Source organism: Cucurbita moschata, unplaced genomic scaffold (genome assembly GCF_002738365.1).
Source record: "Cucurbita moschata cultivar Rifu unplaced genomic scaffold, Cmos_1.0 Cmo_Scf00017, whole genome shotgun sequence".
Classification (NCBI taxonomy): Eukaryota; Viridiplantae; Streptophyta; class Magnoliopsida; order Cucurbitales; family Cucurbitaceae; genus Cucurbita; species Cucurbita moschata.
The window spans coordinates 461552-483174 of record NW_019268533.1 but is presented as its reverse complement, the minus strand read 5'-3'; the positions used below and the strand labels follow the sequence as shown (position 1 = coordinate 483174).

The window sequence follows — 21623 nt, the reverse complement described above, 5'->3', positions numbered from 1 at the left end:
TCACATGGATCTAGGCCCATAATTGCGAACCTCCCCTCCCTCACACATGGGATGATGCCCATCTCCTCTCCTGAGTGAACCCCAAGCTTTCACAGCCCTACAAGATTTATCCTTCAAAGCAATAAAGAAGGATCCCTAGCTATAAATAATTAGTGGGGTTGGCATTGTTTTCACAGTAAGAGAAGAAACCACAAGGCCCCACCCTTCTTCCATCCTTCTCTTTTCTCCATTATTATCCCCTTCAGATCTGGATATGGCTACGGCCATAGAGTACTGGATGATGAAACACAAACATACAGAATCAGACAGAACACAACCCATTCAGCTCAACACAACAAAACAAAAACGATTCAGAGCATCATCATCACCATGATCCGACACATTTGTTGGTCAAAAAAGTATACACAATCAATCAAAATGAAACATAAATTTCTTTCTTTTTCTTCTTCAATAAATAATAAAATGAAGAAACCCACTTCAAATTTACACAATCAAACAAAACGACAATCATGGGAATGAGAAACCTCACTTAAATTCCTCATCAGTGACATTAAAATATAATAATATCAGGAAAAAGCATACCAGGATACTCCCTAAAACCCGCATCCATGCTTCTTTCTTCCCAATTTTTTTCTCTTTTTTTTCTTCTAAAACTTACAAAAAAAGAAATTAATTAATTAAAAAAAGAAAAAACGACAATATACTAACGGTTGGGTTGGTCGTATGTTGTTGATGTTGTAACCTTTTTTTTTCCCTCTGTCTTCAGCAGTTAGAAAAATCCAAACGAACTCCTGCAGATACCTGAAAATACGGTTTATAAATTAATTAATTTCCCTATTATTTTTATTCCCAAAAATAAAATAAAAAAACAGACGGTCGATTTAAGTACTGTCATAATTCGACTAAATTATGTGTTAGGTTTATGGTGGTCCCCACACGTGTGATGGGCGATCCTGATACGACGTCGCATTTGTTTCCCCAACCGGCGACTTGCACTGGCCGGTCACATGAGGAGGGGCATCATTGACTTTCTACCTAATGACACTCTCGGGTCAATATTAGATAAAGGTTTTAAAGTGTAGGGTCAACACGTGATACTATAGTGAGTTTCCGATTTTACCCCCGGATTATTCTTACCTTTTACGGCGGGGGTTAGTTCCTTTCGCGGTTATTCCCTCCAGGTCCTGCTGAAGATGCTTCTCAGCCGATTGCCGTTGAGTCGCTGCAGGGTCTTTTTAGCTCCGGCGATGTCCTTGTTCGTGAGATTCTGTAGGTGCTGGTAAGCTCCGGCGTCGATTAGTCTTTTCCGGCAGCCGTTGCTTCCGCCGGCGAGTACAGCCGTGACGATGGCTAGTGGGAATGTCTTGTTGACGACCTCGTTTTTTGGATCGAGCATTTGCATCAATCTCATCACGCTCTTCTCGTCCTTCATTAACTCTTTCCGATTTGATCGGACGGTCAATAGAGATGCTAGGGCTCCCACCGCCACCTCCTGAACTCCAGTCGGCTTCGGCATCTCCATTAGTTTCACCAACGAACCCACACAACTTCCAATCGCTCTCTTGTTTCCATCGCTGATTGATAAATTGGCAATCAGAGAGGCGGCGATTTGCTGCAGCACTAAGTTTCCGTGCTTCACTAATTCGCCGAGTTTCATTACAAATAATGTTGAAGATGATAGAATCCGAGCGACGGAATCGGAAACCGCAAGCGAGCTAAGAGCTCGCAACGCGTTTGCGATCGTATCTGAACTCGGTGAGTCATGGATCAAATGTAATAATTTTTGTAACCCTAGTTCTTGGATTATCAGTGATCGGAAATACTCACCGGAGGCGGCTAATACTGCTATGGACATTGATGCCTTCTCCTGTGTGGCGGTTGTGCTCGAAATTAGAAACTGTAACAATACTGGAATCGCCCCTTCCTCGACGAGAGAGGATTTGATATCTTCCACCGCCGTGACATTTCTAATCGCACCGACCGCTGAAGCCTGCAGCGGAGGGGTGCCTGATCGGCAGGCCTCGATTAAGACTGGCACGCCTCCATAAGCGGAAATGGCCCAAGCGTTTTCAGGGTCGACGGTGATGGCTTCTACCGCGGCGGCGGCTTTTTCCCTTAGATGTATTGATCCTGTTTCGAGAATCCTCAACAATGGGCCTAATCCTCCTTCTTCGAACACTCTTCTCCTCGATTCATCGCTGGCCGTGGAGAGAACGGAAACCGCAGAAGCTGCAATCTCACGCACAGACGGATGAGCGTTGAAATCGAGCAAATGAATCAGATACCCAACGTTTCCCTCTTTGGCAACTAACCTAGCAGATTTCTCGTCCTGGTTCAAAAGCTGAACCAGAGATTCCAGAGCCTTCTTCTTAAACTCCATCCCTCCGATTTGCAACCGCGTGAAGAGATCCCTGATGAAAAACTCCGTATCGTCATTATTCGAACCCGGAACCGGCTGAGAAAGCACTAGCGCGTTGGATTGGTAAAGAACCCCAGATCTAAGCAACAAATCGAGGTCGTTGAGCTGGCTAGATAGAGAAGCAGACACCATATCCAAATCACTCTGCATATGAAGCTTCCCGCCGGAGAAGGCAGAATCGGAGCATTGGTCAGACAAGGACTTCAGCCGCTGAAGCGTCGAGAGGAGCGACGGGAGAATGGTTTGAACAAGTGGATTCTCCGACCAGTAAGGGGAATCCAAGATTTCAACGAGAGCAGAGTGAAGAGTTGAGAGCTTCGAATGGAGAACTTGCCACCGCCCGACGAAGGACCGGACATTGAGGGATGAAAGTAGTAGAAGCGAAACAATCTGAATGATGAGGTCGAGAAGTGCCTGGGAGGAGGAGTTGGACGGCAGCGGTGGAATGGGCGGTCCAGCGGTGGTCGGAGGCATTTACGAACAAGATTTTGATCGGAGCAGAACCCTAGAGAGCTTTGAAACAGGGGTGAGAAGCAGAGAACATGACAGAGAGGAGGGTTGCTTGGTGGGAAAGGAAAAAGGAAGATGGAGAGGGAAAATCGAAGTGCCTCTGACACAAAAAACGATACAGAAAAAGGGTTTGTTGGCGGAATCAAAAACACAATCAACGATGATAAGAGAGAGAGAGAAAAGCCTGTGAGGACATGAGGAGGATGAAAAGAGAGACGATGGTCACGCGGAGAAGACCGTGGAAATTCAACTGGGCCTTTCTTATTGGGCCTAATGGGCCCGGTAATCCCTTCAAGCTTTTGACCAGCTTAACACATCAGCCCATCAAAATTTACCCCGCCCCATACAAAATTAATTTTTTTTTAATTTTTTTAAATTCATTTGAGAATAGTTATTAAATTTTATTATAAAATAAAATAAAAAAACCGAAAATTTAAATCACTTTATTTATTTATATCAAATTGTGATAACATTTTTTTTTAATACGGAGTCAAATACAAATATTTAATTTTTAAGTGGAATGAAACTTTTAATTTTTTAATAGATAAAATTCAAATACATGAGCCTTAATTGACTTTTTTTTTTTTCCTTCTTTTTTCCTTCTCCTTCTATTAATATCGCCCGAAATTCAATTTATTAGTACAGAATGAAATTCAAACTTTTAATTTTTTAATGGATACATTAAAAAAAATTATCATCTTTCATAATTAAAAAAAAGATGGGCATACAAATATAAATATTCGTGATCAATTAAAATAATTTTTTGTGATTAAAAAAATCAGTTCAATTCATTATTAATTTTCGCATAATTTATTATATTTTTCATATTTATTTTATTACATAACTTACTATGTCAATTTATTACAGATACGACGTATGTCTATCAATTGTTGTACTAATTTTGACCTAATTGAATCATACCGAAAGATTATCGCAAATAATAATTATAATTATAATAAAATTGTTTGAAAATTTCTGAAAATACATTAAATATTAAATGTTTATAGATGAAACATTTACTTAGTTTTATATTTTAAAAGGGCCTACAAAATAAATATTTTACATAAAAAATTATTTTATTTAAAAAAGAACCAAGGTTTCTATCAAATTAATACACCTTAGAAAGTAAAAATTAACAATTTTTTTTTTATAAGAAACTAAAATTACATTTTAGCCCTAAAACTTTTTAGTTATTAAAATTCCAACTATATTTGTTTTTGAAATTACATTGTTTCCCCAAGGTAATAAAATACAATGTTAAGCTATTGACAAAAAATCTGGACTTTATTTTTAATTAAAAAAAAATATTCCAAAAAATGTGTGTCCTTCGCCTAAACCCTTCTTCTACCTCCATCGCCATTCGCTCTGCAACCAGAAAATCAATCAAGAAGAAGCCAACGAGCTGAAGAAGGCTTCACCTTCCAAAAATGGTGCACAAACCGTGGAGAATAATACCAAGGCCATTGCTCGAAACGGTCCTCAACAATCATTCACAGCACCACCGCGTCCCTCAACCTTTGATACTTCATGGCCCCAGAGGCGTCGGGAAAACCACTCTCATTCTCGAACGTACTGTTCTAATCTCTTTTTTTATGTAAATTTTCTATTGAATCGTTTGTCTAATGGTTCCTGATGTTTCTCAGGTCTTTTGGCTGACTGGAATAAAGGCCCCCACTTATCTGGATATGTGGATTTTGCTGAAACTATCAAAGATCATCACCCACTTCACGGCCAATCGTTTCCCTGGGCGTCGTGGTCGAATTGTCCGTCGCCATTAGTGTCGGATTGCAGAATTAAACTGGAAAGTTGCCTTGAATCCATGGCTGAGAAGGGCGTCAAATTAGGCAGTATAACATCCCATCAAATATTCACCACCATGACCAAGTGGCACGGCCTGAATACAGCCCTTCGCCGCGTACTTCATGGGGATAATGTTTCGAAAAGTGTTGTCTCGCGCAGAGCGTCAAGCTCGGCTCTGTGGGATCAAGCAGTTTTTGCACTATCTGCTCGATGTAATGCCGCTGAGGTTGATGGGATTTTAGGATTGGGTGATGAAGGGAGGAGTTTATCAATTGAAGAAGCTTCTTATTTTAGAGAGTCTATTGTGGCGCTGAGACTGGCCAAGGAGGTGATCAAAATTCAGCATGGGTGGCGTGCTAAAGCTATTGCTGATCTGAATCGGACGCGTAGTTTTTCGTCGTCATTGGCACATTCCTGTACCGATTGGCCTTGTTTGTTGATAGAATTGCTGTCACAAGCCGCTGAAGTCGACCATTTTCAGGTAAACATATTTAAAACAATTTGAGTGCTGATGTAGTTTAATTAATATCGGTCCCTTGGTACAAATGAACCCCCGTTCCAATTTTATCTTCAAGGAATTTTAGGTTAGGTTGAGGCTGCTCATTTTTGTAGTAATACAAGGCTTAGAAATGGGGATTACCTTACAATTTCATAATGGTTTTGGTTTTGTTAAGCATGTCGAAATATGTATGGAATTGGACTGTAACTTTTTTTTTTTTGGGTATGTTCTTGGCAGCCAAAATTAATTATTAACAATATAGACGTGTTACGAAATGCAAGTTTATCGGATGACGATACATCGGTCTGTGGATCAATGTATCATGACAGCCTAGTGTGGAGAATAATTGCCCTTGGGGCAAATGAAAGGTGTCTTCCTGTTATACTTGTAACGTCAGATAGGTAAGGTTAATTGCCATACCCTTGGAATTCTCTTATATATACTGCTTCAAACATAAGAACTTCATAGAATGTAAATGCTGGGTACCCAATCGTATTATTAGTTATTCTATAATGAGAGAAAGCTAATCAAATAATGTCTATTTAAAATATTTAATATGAGGTTGATATTCCAGCATATTGCAGTAATCTTCAGTGTGGTCTTTGTTTCTGGTCATCTGATCCATTTCAGTTGAATTTGGCTTTCATATTTAGCTATGTTTTCTTTGGATAAGAAACAATTTCGTTGATGGTATGAAAATATTTAGCTATATTTTAGGTATTTTTGACTCGCTCTTCATATTCATATACCCTATACAGAATCTAGTACTTTTCATCACTGCCTTCTTCTCCCTCTTGAACAGCTACTATTCGTACCGTGCTTACATGGATTTTGGATTTCCAGATATATTTATCTCACGAGAGGTACGGTTTGTATAACGAAGGTTGCACTAATTTATCTTTGTTTCAATATTTATGTCATTTTTCCAATTTCCAAGGCTCCCATTATGGGTGTTATTTAACTATGGTTGTAATATAATTTTGGTTCCTATACCTTGAAACTCATTCCATTTTCGTCCAAACAAAAATGTCCACTTTGTCCAAGACTTTCAGCCTTTGCCGTCTTATCCAATATGCTTTTTTTTTTTCTTGTTGTTACAAATGAATAAGTTAACGTACCCTAGGCTGTTGGTTGATGACAGTTCAATATGGTTGAGATTAGTGGTAACTTAATGTGATACTGAGATCCTACTATTAAAATTGCATGCCTTCAAGATTTACAAGGTCTTGTTGCTTGGGCTTGATAATCAAAACAAAAATGGATCGCAGATGGAGATGGAAGTGTTAAGAATTTGTATAAAGAAATAGAGCAACTTCAATCTGACAACTTAAGCATTTGAGATTGATAGTACTTGGACAGGGCAAGAAAACCAATTAATGGACGCAACCATACAGAAAACGATGGAATGTCTGTGTCTCGTTTTATTAACTTCCTCTTCTTTGATTGCATAAGCATCTGAATGCTTGGAGAGCTGTTATTCTAGAACAATCATTCTGTATCTCACCCTTTCAAGTTCGTTTGAGCTGTAGACCTTTGGATGGACTCCTCAAGAGGCTAAACTGCATATGGTTCCTGATTATTTCAGCAATGCAGAGGTAAGCAACTGATACGAATCCTAAAGAACTCTATTCTTGAGAGTGCTGTAATTGAAATGCAAAAGTTTAAATTTGATAAAGCAACCAAAGAGGAATGAATGTATGAGAAAATAATGTTATAAAGCTTCTTTGCTCTTGAAGCAAGTTTTTCAATCATTCAACTACAATAATTTATAGACTATATTTTTTCTCTCCAAATTGTAGTGGAAGCTGATTGCTGAGGTGCTTGGCCCAAACCCTCGACACTTATTTGAGCTTTATGCTCTGAAACAAAGCAATTACTTTAACAAAACGTAAGAGTGAGATGGTTTATTTTTATTCTCATTACTGCAATACTTTCTTGACACTTAGCTTCGTAGAGTCACAATAAGCTTTATCTAAGTGGTATTGTAATATGAAATGTTTGGCTGTTCTCGTTGCACAGCTAGTTCTCTAATTAAGTACGTTGATTACTAAATGGAAGCATTGCTTCCAATTTTGTGTTATGCATCCTTGTACCAGAAAGATAACTTAAATGTGCAGAAGTTCTACTGTACCAGAAAGTTAACTGAAATGTGAAGAACTCTTTCATTTATTCCATGAAAGTAAAGCTTTTCTTTTTTAAAAAGATATTACATCGGATATTTGGAAATTCGTTATTTGAAGACATTCTTTTCCTTTTCATAGAATCCACTGGAACTTTTTTAAATGGTTCAGTCTCTGCTTATATGGAGTGTTTGGTTCAGATAAAATGGAAAGTTGATTCTACATTGCATTTGATTATGACTGAACTTTATGTTTGACTAAAGGGCAACGGATCATAATTTTGGCACAATCGAGGATATAGTAGATGCATACTTGGCATACTTGCAAGTAAGTATATGAAGATAGACTTGTCTAATGTTCTTTTACTGTTTACCAGTCAACTGATTGTTGACTTGCTATGTTCTCATTATCGTCCCCATTGTTTGTATGTTATTAGATGATAGTATATATCTAATACTCTATGGCTGAAAGATATTTAGATTGAGTAAAATTTCTGTCAATAGCTTGTTATTGTGCATAATTCTCATTTCATCTTCTGGGAATTGAAGTATTAGGGTTAGATGAAGCAGAGAATCCATTAGTGTCCCTGTTATAATAATTCCACATGAAAGTTTGGAGATGATTTCTGGTGTATTGGACCTATTAATTAACTTAAGTAGCCCATGTCTATGTTTTATTTTCATGTTCTTCTTCAGACAGTTTATTTCTATAATGATGCCTGCACGGTATTTTTTATCCCTTATTTCTATCAACTGCACAAAACTTAGTTTATGGATCTTCTACCTATTTAAAGGTGACAGTGGTAAATCCTGCCATGGATAGAGCGCTAGCACTCCTGCAAGCACGTGTTGTTGATGTGCAAAATGGATTGGTTTCAAAGGATAAATTACGATTTGGTGCACCTTGGAGGCATCCTCCTCAGAGTGATGATCCACGTTTGAGCTTGGACTGGGCAAAGATTCAGCTGATGGATTTTGTGCATTCTCTTGTGGATGCAGAATTTGGGGTAGCTATTTGTGTTTTGGTGCAAAAATTATTAGTTGTAAATGCTTCCTATTGTGTTGCATATCCCTTGAATCATTTTTCACGTGTGCATCAGAGAAGAGGTTTTTGGATCTTAGCAGGTGTAGGATTACTTTGTTCATTCTTCTTTGCTATCATCTTTTATCCAACCGTTGTGATAATTTAATATATAGTTTCTTATGCTTATATGTGAAATTTTATAGATTAAAACAATTTCAATGTTAAAATTGACCAAAAAAGACTTAAATGAGTTTTCAGATTTATTTATTGTAAAAGATAAAATCTTAGTTGAGTGAAAATAAAACTAAAAAAGATGGGATAGAGATTAGGATAGAAGATAACAGTAAGCATATTTAATTAAAAATTGACTGTCTCAAGAAGTTCCTCCTAATATTTGATTACAGGTGGGATACTTTTTTTTTTAGCTTAGGTGGGATGCCTTTTATAATTGAACTTCTTGAGCATTATTAGAATATTTTTTTCCCTTCTTCTTTTAGATGTCCTCTGTACTAAAACTATTATGTTGGTCTTTATTCCTCATTTAAATTTTTACACCCGTCGTTAGGTGAACTATCTTGCCGACTGTAGCCTTGAGATTTTTGATGATCCTTCTGCTGTTGCCTTGGCTGAGGTTAGCCTTCTTCCACTAATGATTTTTTCTTATTTATGAGTTTTATAATCATGTCGACATTTGTATGGTTCACATAATTTTTGGTTTCACAGAAGTTCTTAACTACTTGCTATTCTAACAAAGCCGTTAAGTTCTACTTCTGGCATTTATACCTTATGTTTTTCTTTAGTTTGGCAAATTATGTTTGACTTAAATGTTTGCTACTTTTGCCCCTTTTTGAAAAATAGAAACCTAATTTAGATTAGTTTTCTCCATCTACTTGGGTTATTATTTGATATAGTAAAAAAATTCTTTTATTTGTGTGTGTTCTCCAACATCATAATCTGTTTGGGCTAACAACGGTTCTTAAAAAATTTGCGAGTAAACTGAAATTACTCACCGAGTAGGTTTTACTAAATGGTGATATATTGGTAAAACCAAACTGCATAGGATAGGATTTGTTTTATTATCCATGTTATTCTACGGCTGCTATCTAATTCTAAATGTTTTTTCCTCGTGATCTTTCTCGCCTCTTGAAGGTCGGTTTGCTTTATGCTCAACGGGATCCGTCCTTCATGCGACCAATATCTAGAGGGATTCAAAGATGTCTAGTGCGATGGTAAGTGGACCTTCTTGTCTGTTATACCGAAGGGAGAAGCTTTAATATGAATTTCAATGGAAATTTTCTATTGTTCTTCAGGCTTGTCCAACAGCAATTTCAACTTAGTTCCAGATGTCGTCTTCAGTATCTCTGGCAGAGAATTATACGTGGACGTAGCTATCGCCATCTGATGTTAGAAGTGGGATATAAATAGACCCTGTAATAAGGTGAGCATTTTAAATTTACTAATTCTTTTAGTGTAATACCATTGGTCAGGTCAATAGACCGGATATCTACAGGGCTTCTTCCCCTGACGACTCTGGTGTGGCATGTATGAGGTCTGATTGAATGACTATATTTCAATTATTGAACAAATTTTATTTTTCCTTGGCACCATCCATTAAAAAAATGCCTCAACTATAAGTAGGAAAATGAACTCGAAGAAAAGAAAAGAAAAGAAACTTTAAGTGGGAAAATAACATTCAAGGAAAGTTAATTAACATCTAACTTAAATTGTCATTTAAGCCTTCCCACAACCTATCTATCTTGGGTCCCATTGGGCAGTGATCCCAAGAACGTGTCCTTTTGTAATCCAATGTTGGAAAATGTTCAAAAGCGATTGTTTTGCTAGAAAAGGGCTATCTTTTCTGAGAGGGAAGGTTAACTCTTGTCCATTTGGTGTTGAGTTGGATCCCTACGTATTTCCTTTCCTTGTTTAGAATTCCAGTAGCAGTGAACAAAAGCAATGACAAAATTAGGAGGGATCCTTTACGGGAAAGTAGAGTTCCCTCACTCCACAAGTCCATATCATTCATTTCTTCTAAAGTATAGGTTCCATGTTGCCAAGGGAAGAGAAACCAAAGAAGCGGCATTGCGTTGTGATTGAAAGAAGACAAAAAATGACAAATTAGAATCGAGAAGAAGAGTTCTCATTTTGAACTTTTTCCTTGAACTGAATTTTGCGTCTATTACCCAGGGAAAACTTGCTTGGAATTATCAGCGAGTTTTTCCCCTTCCTTTCCTTCCCTCCTTTCTTTCTTTCTTTTTTAGCTGTGAATGTTTAGACTAGCTCACTGGTACCTGATTGATTTTATAGGGTAATAACATGATCCTAAATATTTGGCATTGTGAAGCTTGTAAGTTTTTTAATAACTTCGCTAAATGTCACCAAGGTTGAACCCACCACCACAATCATTTCTGTCTGGATTCACAACTTGGCCCTAGATCAGGTTCAAGGGAAACAACTACGTGTACTGCTTTTTTGGCATCTAGTATCTGAGTTTGTACGTTGTTGAAGCATGTTGTGCCTTTGGTCAATAATTTTATTCTAAAAATTGTGGTTACTTTCTTTCAGGTATTCTTTAACGATGGCATATTCAGAAGAGGGCAGGAAGTTACACCTGAGGGTTTTTAATACAGAAATGTAAGCTTCTCATTGCATGAACAAATTACTGCTGTGGTTTGCGTTTTTTTAGCGTTGGAGTTTCTTACAACCATTTACCCCCTTTCTTTTTGGGGTTTGGATATGGCCTTCATTGACACACTGTCACGTACAGCTGATATGTATACGTGGGAAAACATTGATTATGGTGGAGTTTCACCCACCTATGATCATACATTCAGTTTGAACAAATTCCTTTGCCTTGATCGTTTCTTATTCATGATGATGGAATTTGAATTGTATGCATATCCTCGGTTTCTTAGTAAAAAAAATTGTATGCATATCCTTGGTTTCTTACTAAAAAATTGTATGCATATGGAAAAAAAAAAAACTCGCATTTCTAGAAACTACTAAGGTTTTTCACTGGTTCTCTTGCGTGAAAATGGGGCCTTCAGTAATGTGGAGCATTATTTACTATATTGTGTAAGATATAACTCAAACTCTTACTACCTGGGCACACTATTTTCTTATTAATTCTGAGTTTCTTGTTGGCATACAGGTACGGATAGATTTAGGGACTGACATAATAATTTCAATATAAGGTTAGAGCTTCCTTCCTTGATTTCTCATATGGCATGTGATCACTCTTTAAATAGAACGTCTTCCCTTTTTTCAAACCCAGAATTAGTTCAATATTGGTAAATTTTATTCATGATTAATCTGGGATATATATGGATTACCGAACTTAGTGACCAATGTTTCCTCGTTGGTGCCAATTGTTTAACCTTAATGTTATCAGTTTCCCTTGTAATGAATCTAATTAATGTTGAAATTTTTGGTTTGATTGCAGGAACAGAGCTTCCAGGTGCAGCTGTGATACTAACATGTGGAGTATTTATTCAATTTTCGAACTGGAAGGTTTTCATTGAAATCTGTGTATTCAAGAATTTTTAGAATCGTAGATAAATATATCTGTAGACATTCATTATGGGGGCATAATAAGAGAAAAGTGGCCTTTTCTTGGGAAGGGAGGTAAAGATCAATATGGGATTGGTTGAATATGCATTTTCTTTTCATAGAAATGAAATTACTTGAAATATGTGCAAAGAAACAGCTTTTTTGGAGCAACTGTTCACCTTTATTTCATTAGGCCCAATTTCAACTTTTTGCACAAAAGGTGCCCCTCAAATTAAGTAGGAAGGAGAAGGAACGTGCCGGATTTATTGGCTTTTTTCTTCTTTTTCTTAGATTAACTCTGGCCGCAAAGCAGCAGAAAATTGCCATGATTATAGGCGTAGAAACTACCCTGCACACTGGCCTCAATTAAGAAGGAAGTGGCCTCTCCCTTCCAGGTTTACTTAAAGTAGAGCTCCTTAAATTAGAAGAGTAGGACAGCAGTGAAACTTGGTATGAGCTATCATGTTCATTTGAGAACATCACCTCTCGATATCAGTACATGGTTTTGATGTTCAAATAAAACCCCTTGTAATGTCTAGAAGGTGTCACTTCAAGATCCTTTTTCCCAGAAGTAGATTTGTGTTTGAAAGGGTTTTAAGCTTAGAAATGGGAGAGATGATGATCCCCACTCAACACTATCATGTGTTCATGTGTCAACTATCCCAAAGATTATTCTGTATTAACAATTGTTTTTTGCAGGCTGAATACTTGAGATTATGTTGTTTTGGAGGGTGGGTTTCCTTTTGTGGGGTGGAGGGTTCAAACCTCTTTGTTCCGGTTTAGCCGAGTTGGAGAGGGAAACAAAACATTCATGGTAAAGGTATAGAATCTTCTCTTAAGTAGATATGTTTTAAAACTTTGAGGGAAAGTCCAAAAGGGAAAGTTTAAATAAGACAATATCGGTTAGCGGTAGGCTTAGGCCTAGGCCGTTATAAATAGTATCAGAGCCCAACGCTGGGCAGTGTGCTAGCACGGACGTTGGGCTTTTCAAGGGGATGGATTTTGAGATCCCACGTCGATTGGAGAGGAGAATGAAACAGTTCTTATAGAGGTGTGGAAACCTTTTTCTAGTAGACACGTTTTAAAATCATGAGACTGATGATAAACCTAACCGGCCAAAACAGACAATATCTGCTAATGTTAGAGCACATTATACATTCTATATAATTCCAGGCCTAGAAGAGTAAACATAGTATTCTCACCAGACAGGGTTAGCTTGAATGGCGCATTGGTCTTCATTTCCCGCACACATAGTAGCACTAATTTGAATTAGTTACTTTCCAACCCACCTGAGGTCTTTGCGAGTGATAGAGATAGAGTGAAGAGTTAAGAGTTAGAGAGAGAGAAGGAGATGTCAATTGTCAAGAGCGCAATCAAACATGGCGGGTCCCCTTTTCCATATAGATCGAGATCGATGCCTGCACGTTTATTGCTTTACTCTCTCTTCTTTGCCTGCCGCGGCGCTCCCCCCTCCACTCCAATGCCAACCACGAAGTCTTTGATCATTCAGCTCATTCAATTCAGCTACACAAACTCTCCTTAGAGCCAACTTCTCCTGTAGTCCAGATATTGAATGGACTGAACGGCGGACATGGCATGGCCCTTCGTTTCACTTCTCAGCTGCTCTGTTCTTCACCACCACTCGACCATGGCGGACATTTTCCAGCTCTGCTAATGAAATCCTATCCCTGAAGATCTACAGAACCCAAAACTGGTTAGTAAGATTGTTCTCTTTTTCACTGTAAAAACCCACTTTTCCTTTCCTGTTTTTCCTTGTTCTTTGATCTGAAATGATATTGTCTGTGGCATTCTTCTGTCTGGGTATCTCTGGTTTGTTTTTGTCCTTTCTGGGTGTTCTTTGTATCAGACCGGTAGCTTGAGGTAATTTGAAAAGGGTATGGAGCGGCAAAATGGAGGGCGGAGATGGGCCAATTTGAAGCAACGGCTAGGATTGAAGGGGATGGGGTGCTGTGGAGGTTCGTGGAGTCCGACGTCGTCGACTTTGACGATGATTGAAGGCTTAAGCTTAAGCCGCCATGGAAGTAGCCGCAGCCATAGAGAAGATGGGGCTCGGAGCTCTGCATCTTCCGGTGTAAACTTGGCGATGGCTCTTGCGGCGGAAAGAAATTTGAGGACCGACGAAGGAGGCCCCACTGGCGCCGGTGATGTGAAATCACTGATGAGATTATTTGAAGAAATGGACGGTGGGGATTGGAAGACAAAAAGAAAGGAGAGTGAGAATACCGGTGATTGGATGTGCTGCGTTTGCATGGAGAGGAGTAAAGGTGCTGCCTTTATTCCCTGTGGACACACCTTCTGTAGGGTATGTTCTAGGGAATTATGGCTTAACAGAGGCACGTGTCCTATTTGCAACCGTTCGATCATCGAGATTCTTGATATTTTTTAAATGTAACATTTTCGTAAATTATTCTCTCTATGTGATTTTTGTTTTCTTTATGGGGTTTCCCCCCTTTTTTCCCTTCTCAAATGCTGGTAGGTTAAGGAACTAATCATAGTAAAGGAGGAGAATAGTCAAGGTCGATTGTTGGTTTGCGCACCTGGATCGACCTTGTGCCATTTCGAACTAAGAGGGGCGAAAAGAGCTGAATTACTCGCACGATAATTGTGCACGAGTGTGGTGCTAAGGTAGAGCTATGTAAGTTATAGTTAAGATTGTCGATGATTTTCTCTATTTATTGGGGAAGTTATTATGATTGGTCTATTGCTTCGGAAGACTAATAATTTGCTAATCTCGAAAGAGATGGAGGTGTCACTTCTAATGATAACTGGAAGGTTATGAAAAGAAATTGAGACAGAGAAAATAAAGGGCCTGTTTGAGACCAAACGTGAGTATAAATGTTAAAATTGTCTCCACAAGTAATAAGGAAACTGAAAGTTTCACAAAAGAGGATCAAGATCCTCCTCCTATCGAATGCATCACTTTGGATGTAGAATTAAGGAACAACATTGCTAGTCATGATCATGGATGTTCACTCTAGCAGCAATTTCAAACTTTGTCGAGCAAAGAATAAAAGAACTCATTTGTCATACAACAAATGTGACATTAAAGTCATTCGAGAAGATAGATGCATGTGTTTAGACGGATTGAAGTCATTATCAAACTCTTTCTCTATGCATCTCCTTCATCACAATCCTCAATCTTCTAAAATTACTTGAAAAACTATCTCATGTTTTAGTCAAGGGTTGAAAGGAAAATCTTGAAAAGTATTAGACAATTTTGAGACAAAAAGTAGAGAGATGATGTTTGGAAAAGTGTAAATGGTGTGTAAAGGTTTGTAGGGACTTAGCCATGCGTGATGACAAGAACCCCACTTAGAGGCCCTTTTCTGCCCACACCATGCAAGACTCAACTGCATGGTGGTATGCATACTCATGCTAATAATGGGATGCTTTTTTCATTAGAAAATGCTTAAAATGGGAACTGAAGAGAGAGATCTAATGTTAATTGCATGTAAATATACAAATACAAAGGAGTGAGGGGGTAGTAATCACTTGAACCAAATGTGAGGCCTAAAGAATAGAATGACAAGTAATTAGAGACCACTGAAAGGTGAAAACAGCTTCGGAATGCTTCATCTATTCAAATTTATTGTGCATCTTCTGCTTCTTCCACTAATGAACATCCTCCACACCAGACACAGCCTTACAAGACAATTAAAATGATGACGGCAAATACTTAAACCCTGAAATGTCAAATAGTTCGATGAACCTCTGATCTGAAACTCTTGCCTTCGCAGCTGCAAACCTCTGGTACTCATCGAAGACTGACGATAGGCACCATTTCTGCAACTTTCTGAAGCATCCCACCACGCAACCAGTTCGGTGCTGGGGAGTGACAAATAAGTTGAAGCTATTAGAAACTCGATAGGAACCGTTTGTGTATATGTTAAATCACCGCTCAACTCAAAAATCTAAGATAATGGGTTACAGAATATCAATACTTCACTTTGATACTATATCAAAATCACTACTGAACTTAAAAGTTTAAACGGATGGATTATGGTACATTCAGTTATATATCAATAAGGTACATACCTTCCCTCGCTTGCAATGGATTAAAACTGGGCGATTCCTCACATCTGCATGGTGAAGAAATAATGCTATAACATTTAAAACGAACTACTACTAATCCAGCCACATTGGAGATTTAAAATGGAAGTATGGTAGGTACCGAGAATAACTTTAAGTGCCTCTCGAATTGTAACGTCTGGAATGTTCACAAAAGGCTCCTGCATTTAATTTCAACAACAAAATGATCAGCTCTCTTTTACAGTAGTATCATCAATGGAGTCCTGTTCCAACTATTACAGTGTTCTATGAGTTCCAGCTATTAAAAAGTAGCATTGGCATGACACTGAAACAAAGCAAGGAATGGAGGACGCACCCTCTTGAGTTCTCCAAAATGTTAGGATTTCTATGGGTTTTTGCCAACAATAAGCATTCAGTTGACAATAGGTACATGTCAAGAAAACAAAGCAACTTCATCCAACTTCTCAAAGGAACATGGAGGCCTTATAAACAATGGAGAAGTTCAAAATGAAGCCTCACGCCCCTTCCCTCACGCAACCCCCGCATATGTAAAAGTGAAGATATCATCACTTGATGAAAATATGTTGCAGCAACCTAAGTCCACCGCTAGTTGATATTATCCACTTTTGTCAATTACTTATCGTAGTTAGCCTCACGATTTTAAAACGTGTTTGCTAGGGAGAGATTTCCACACCCTTATAAAAAATGTTGATCGCACAATCCACCCTCCTTGGGGGCCAAGGTCCTCATTGGCACACCGCCCCATGTCTGACTTTGATACTATTTGTAATAGTCTAACCCCCCACTAACAAATATTGTCTGGTTTGGTCTATTACGTATCGTCATCACCCTCACAGTTTTAAAACACGTCTGCTAGAAAGAGGTTTCCACACCCTGATAAGAATGTTTTGTTTCTCTCTCCAACCGAGGTAGAATCTCACATATGTACTTATAATCACCACAAGACTAGTAGCCCAATGCAATGATAAATGAGGATAATCAAACAACCAGCTCTCCTCTCTTTCTCTGTTTTTATTCTCGCTTTTATGTCTGTGTGTGTTTCTATATATTGATCACATCATTGCTTAATCTGAGTTAAACAAGACCAGAAAGTTTTCAAAAGTGTAAGTTTAATTGTTGGCAAACTGACTTCAAAACGTTGAGAAGATATGCATTTCAGAAACATCTGGGATAGCATTAATGTCGGATCAAATTTCATACCAAAGAGTACATTTGATCAGCGCTCATATCCAAATTCCTCATACACTCGAGAATCATGTTTACATATGCATCAACCTTGTCTGAACCCGCCTAGACAAATTTACACAAGCTAAATTTTGTTAGCTAAATCCCAAGAACAGTTTTTATAAACGCGTAGAAGCAGTCAAAAGCCACCAATTAAACTAATATGTAAAGTACTCTTAAAGAGACTCAGCATCAAATTTACCTAAACCAAACCATATGTTATTATTAGAAACAACTTCAAGCTAAGAGTGGTTCTAATCTCTCTAGTAAATTCATATGCATACAGAGCATAATAACAATAATCACTTTACAAGAAGCTTGTCCTGAGAAATGGGAACTGAAATTTGACATAAAAGGTCAAAAATCAAGTTCATTGAAGCATCACAAAACAGCAAATTAGAACAGAAAAGCCGTCGCTCTCATTAAGATATCAAATCATAGACAAACAGACAAAAACTATATCTCTCAGTAATGATTATTTCGATGAAGTGAAACTTCAAAAAGGGAAAAAAAACTTGAAAAATAGGAACAAGAGAACGAACCTTAGAGCCTTCAATTCCGAATTGAAACAATCGGATCCCATTGGACTTGAGAAAATCCACGCTGACCTCAGGATATGGCTCGGGGCAAAGACATCTGCAATATCCGATCAAAAACAATCAGTTCAAATTCAATCGTCGATTATCACTCAAAACAAAAAACAAAAAGAAGCGAACAAGATCAAGATCAGGCGAACAGAATAGAACAACGAAAGCAACAAACAACAAATCAGTAGGAAAAGTCATACATAATCGAACGAAGGCCTAAGGTCTGCAAGAAGGAGAAGTTGGAAGAGTCGGGGAAGCCGGAGCGGAAAATGCCATTGTCAACAACGGCGAAGTTCAGGGGAGGAACGACGAGGTCATCTCCGGCATTCTCGCAGTCATCTCCATTGACGACAGCAGGCGTGGAAAGAGTTGGATGGAGATGGTCGGAGTCATCATCGGCGTCTAGGGAACTGCGTATTTGGACCGAGTGTTGGGACTGGCGGTCGAGTGGCATGACGATGTGAAAGAAGATGCAGTGTAGTGGAAAAATGGAGATCGGCTTGGGAGGAAAAATATTCAGACGGCGGAAGAACTTGGATTCGTTCCGGTTCCAACTCCGATTCCGATTCCGATTCCGATTCCGTTCCCGATGAACACTTTTCCCTCGCTTAATTCGGAAACTATTTCGACAGTTGAAAGAAAAAAGAGCGAATCGGTGGACCAAGCAAGTTGGTTATATCGGGAATTGCCACTTCTCTTAACCCCTCTTTTTATACTACAAAACCCCTATTTTTTCTTTTTTAATTATTTAAAAATAATAATAATATATTCGACATTTTTTAATTAATAAATTTATTTTTTACATTTATAATAAAATAATTAAAAAAAAACATATAAACTTAAATGAAATGATATCGACATTTCATTCAAAAATAAAGGATATAAGAGACAATTACGTGCCGTGTCGTGTATATATATCATTATTTTCAACGAAACCCATCAATATTTTGACGAAAAACAATAATTCAAATATAGGCGTACCAAATATTATTCGAATTAAAAATATTTTGTCAGATCAACTATCGTTATATTGAGTTTCGATTTTTTCAACTCTCTACAGATGTCAACGGATTTAGTGGGATAAGAAGCTACAAGGATCGATAATATTTCACCGATGCTTTCTAATCATCAACAGAGCACCATTGACATTCGATCCCGACCTGAGAAAAGTTCGTAGCTACAAATTCAAAAACCCGAAAAGGTTATTATTTTTATTTTTAAAGAAAGGGGGAAATGGACATTCTTAGGAATATGCTTCGGCAAAAAAGTGGGGTACGTTGTTTAATAATGAGACTGCGAGGGCTTTGCGCCTCGTCCTTTGTTTTTATTTAAATTATTTTTGCGCCAAAAATATTAAATAATTTCTCTGATTTTAATTTGTCAGTTGGGGTTTAATTTATATGTAAAAAGATGGGATTATTTTATATTTTATATTTTAATTATTCCATGCACTCACTTTGTTTTTTTTTTTTCCTTTTTTGGGAAAAAAATAATTTAAAAAGAATCCAATGTTTTGATTTGTGGAAAAAAGAATCTGTTTGGTCTGAATTTCTATTAAATTTTTTAAAATTATAATGGTGGGTGGTTGGGGCAAATTAGGTATATTTTTAGTAAATTGAATTATTCAAAATCTATTTTTAAGATGGGTTTACAAATCAAATTTTGAGTTCATGTCAAATTAAAATAGTATATATTATTTTAATTTAAAGGGACTTTTTTTTTTATTTTTAATTAAAAGTTTGTTTGTTTATTTAATAAATAATGAGTAGCATAAAAAAGAAATGAGTTTCCAAATATATATATTGAGAGTAGACATAAATACAATTTATGGAAAATAAATTAAGATATTATATGCTTAAAAAGGTTTAATTTTATGCATAATAATGATTATGCTTTTATTAGATTTAATTAATAGTAAGCAAAATATATTTTTTTTAATAATATAAAAAATAAAAAATAATGAGAAATCAATAGTTGAGGGCAGAATGGGTATATAATAAATAATGAAGGGCAAAATAGGTAGGTAAAGTAAAGATTCTCATGGGCTTGTAGGTTTGTATAATATAAATTTTGGAATGTTGAAAAAATATTTTAAATTAAAAAAAGTAAATGGCACTAAGAAAAATAAAATAAAACATATGGAAGCTTATTGATAGATTTAAATCCAATTTATAATTCTATTTTGTTTTTGCATGATATTATGAATGTCATGACGTGTGCCTGTTTTAGATGGCATAATTGAGTGAGTTGCAATGTTCGATGACACTTTGTAACTTGGGATGGTGTCAAGACATATGAGCCTGACATGATGAGATGTGACATTGCATTGAGAGACCTTGGTTCCGAGTAGAGGGAAGATTGAGCTGAATGACTTGACTTAATGTAAAGGCAAGTCGGTTGAGTTACCGATGATTGAACATGCACGAGTAGGTGGCATGCGTGGCTGAATAAGCTTGTATTCTGCACAAGTTGTGTTTGGTGGGTGAAGACAAACCTTGAAAGCTGGGTAAAAAATAATATGGGGCTTGGGTTTTCCTCAAGGTTGGCTATGAGAGTGTCAAAATCACGACGCCACACGGTTGAAAATGTACAACTGTGACCGTTGGTATTAGAGCCACAATCATCAAGTATTGAACAAAAAATTAGTAAGCCTCTAAAATGTAGTCAAAGTGACTCAAGGGAGATTGTTGGAGAGCGGAGAAGGAGACCTCAAACAAAAATAAATAAATATATTTTTTTTAAAAGAAAATTTAGAAAGTAAAATAAGATTTAATCAAGTATTAATTTAATTAATAGCAAACAATTACAGCTGCGGTAATTTGAATTATAAACCTAAACTTTGCATGGTTTTTGTTTTTGGCTGCGGGTGAAAGGTAGAACATAATTCGACGGTGTCCCCTTAGCTATGGGCTTATGGCCTAAAGTTGTAGACATTTTGACATTATCTATGGTAGGGCTTGTAGCACGACATGTCGCCTTCAAGTTTATCGTGTTGTAATCAAAGGGGGTACCACAAAGTACATTGTGTTGTTAAATTCAAGCATCTATGAAATATAATATGTTCTTGATTATCCAAAATTAGGCCATTCATGTTAATATTTAAACAAATTATAAGATGCTACATATAATTGGCTTTAGAGATTTATTTATTTATTTATTTTTAAGATTCTATCTCTTTATTGTTATAAGTTGGCTCAAACAGAAGGAGAAACAATAGTCAATGTTGTTAGTTGGAAATGAAAAGTGATGGTCAAAATTGTTGGTTTGAAAAGTAATGGCCAAACATCAATTTCAATAAAACTAATTTCAAATAATTAATTTTGAAGATTTATTGAAAGTACAAATAATAAATTTAGACCTACAAAAACTTATTGAACCCAAAATAAAATTGAAAAAAGTTTTCAACATACATAGACCATAGACCAGTGATAGATAGTCTTAAAAGTTCAAAAACCAAACTTATAATGCCTTGCAAAATCATGCACGGAAAAGGGTTTTTTTTTTTGTTTTGTTTTTTTGTTCGTTGCAACGAACAGTTGGGAGGGAAAAAAAACTAAATTACGAACAAATCCATAGCACAAAAAAGTCAACATATTGAAAGTAAAGAGATTGGAGCAGTTATCGAAGCTGGGGGAATGTCAAAATTTGTAGCTCCATGATTGATATTATAATTACCATCGGTGTAGGATTCATGTGAAATGGTATTTGCTTGCAAGTCTTGTACAGAGATTAGAGAGTTCTCCACGTTTTCTTTACGGCAAAAAAAAAAAAAAAAAAAAAAAAAAAAAAAAAAAAAAAAAAAAAAAAAAAAAAAAAAAAAA

General features: G+C 36.9%; 4 protein-coding genes across 8 annotated transcripts; 2 read left to right on the top strand and 2 right to left on the bottom strand.

Annotated features, from left to right (window-relative positions):
• Positions 1-415: 415 nt before the first annotated feature.
• LOC111455293 (armadillo repeat-containing protein 3-like) lies at positions 416-3249 on the bottom strand. Of its 2 annotated transcripts, none has more exons than XM_023096899.1 (2): positions 1138-3246; positions 416-801 (listed from the first exon to the last, which is right to left on the bottom strand). In XM_023096899.1, exon 1 carries the CDS (start codon positions 2891-2893, stop codon positions 1169-1171), a length of 1725 nt encoding a protein of 574 aa, XP_022952667.1. In that variant the 5' UTR covers positions 2894-3246; the 3' UTR covers positions 416-801; positions 1138-1168. The 2 variants fall into 2 exon arrangements, with proteins under 2 accessions (XP_022952667.1, XP_022952668.1); XM_023096900.1 differs by lacking the exon at positions 416-801 and adding an exon at positions 810-1035 and having other exon boundaries at positions 1138-3249.
• Positions 3250-4215: 966 nt separating this feature from the next.
• LOC111455419 lies at positions 4216-12092 on the top strand. The gene is made up of 14 exons (XM_023097084.1): positions 4216-4498; positions 4573-5210; positions 5466-5629; positions 6031-6091; positions 6758-6823; positions 7028-7116; positions 7612-7675; positions 8142-8354; positions 8937-9002; positions 9521-9600; positions 9682-9809; positions 10937-11005; positions 11523-11565; positions 11814-12092. Exons 1-11 carry the CDS (start codon positions 4357-4359, stop codon positions 9794-9796), a joined length of 1698 nt encoding a protein of 565 aa, XP_022952852.1. The 5' UTR covers positions 4216-4356; the 3' UTR covers positions 9797-9809; positions 10937-11005; positions 11523-11565; positions 11814-12092.
• Positions 12093-13064: 972 nt separating this feature from the next.
• LOC111455597 (RNA-binding protein MEX3B-like) lies at positions 13065-14636 on the top strand. Of its 2 annotated transcripts, none has more exons than XM_023097321.1 (2): positions 13065-13634; positions 13788-14636. In XM_023097321.1, the coding sequence occupies exon 2, from the start codon at positions 13818-13820 to the stop codon at positions 14325-14327; it is 510 nt and encodes a 169-aa protein (XP_022953089.1). In that variant the 5' UTR covers positions 13065-13634; positions 13788-13817; the 3' UTR covers positions 14328-14636. The 2 variants fall into 2 exon arrangements, with proteins under 2 accessions (XP_022953089.1, XP_022953088.1); XM_023097320.1 differs by having other exon boundaries at positions 13065-13638.
• A 678-nt stretch (positions 14637-15314) lies between these two features.
• Positions 15315-18471, bottom strand: LOC111454884 (probable tyrosine-protein phosphatase At1g05000). 3 transcript variants are annotated; one of them, XR_002712515.1, is made up of 7 exons: positions 18003-18471; positions 17758-17851; positions 17192-17281; positions 16113-16170; positions 15977-16020; positions 15545-15766; positions 15315-15512 (listed from the first exon to the last, which is right to left on the bottom strand). XR_002712515.1 is itself a non-coding variant. In XM_023096349.1 (6 exons), the coding sequence occupies exons 1-6, from the start codon at positions 18254-18256 to the stop codon at positions 15596-15598; spliced, it is 711 nt and encodes a 236-aa protein (XP_022952117.1). In that variant the 5' UTR covers positions 18257-18471; the 3' UTR covers positions 15315-15595. The 3 variants fall into 3 exon arrangements, 2 of the variants coding, with proteins under 2 accessions (XP_022952117.1, XP_022952118.1); XM_023096349.1 differs by having other exon boundaries at positions 15315-15766; XM_023096350.1 differs by lacking the exon at positions 17192-17281 and having other exon boundaries at positions 15315-15766.
• Between the last annotated feature and the right edge of the window lie 3152 nt (positions 18472-21623).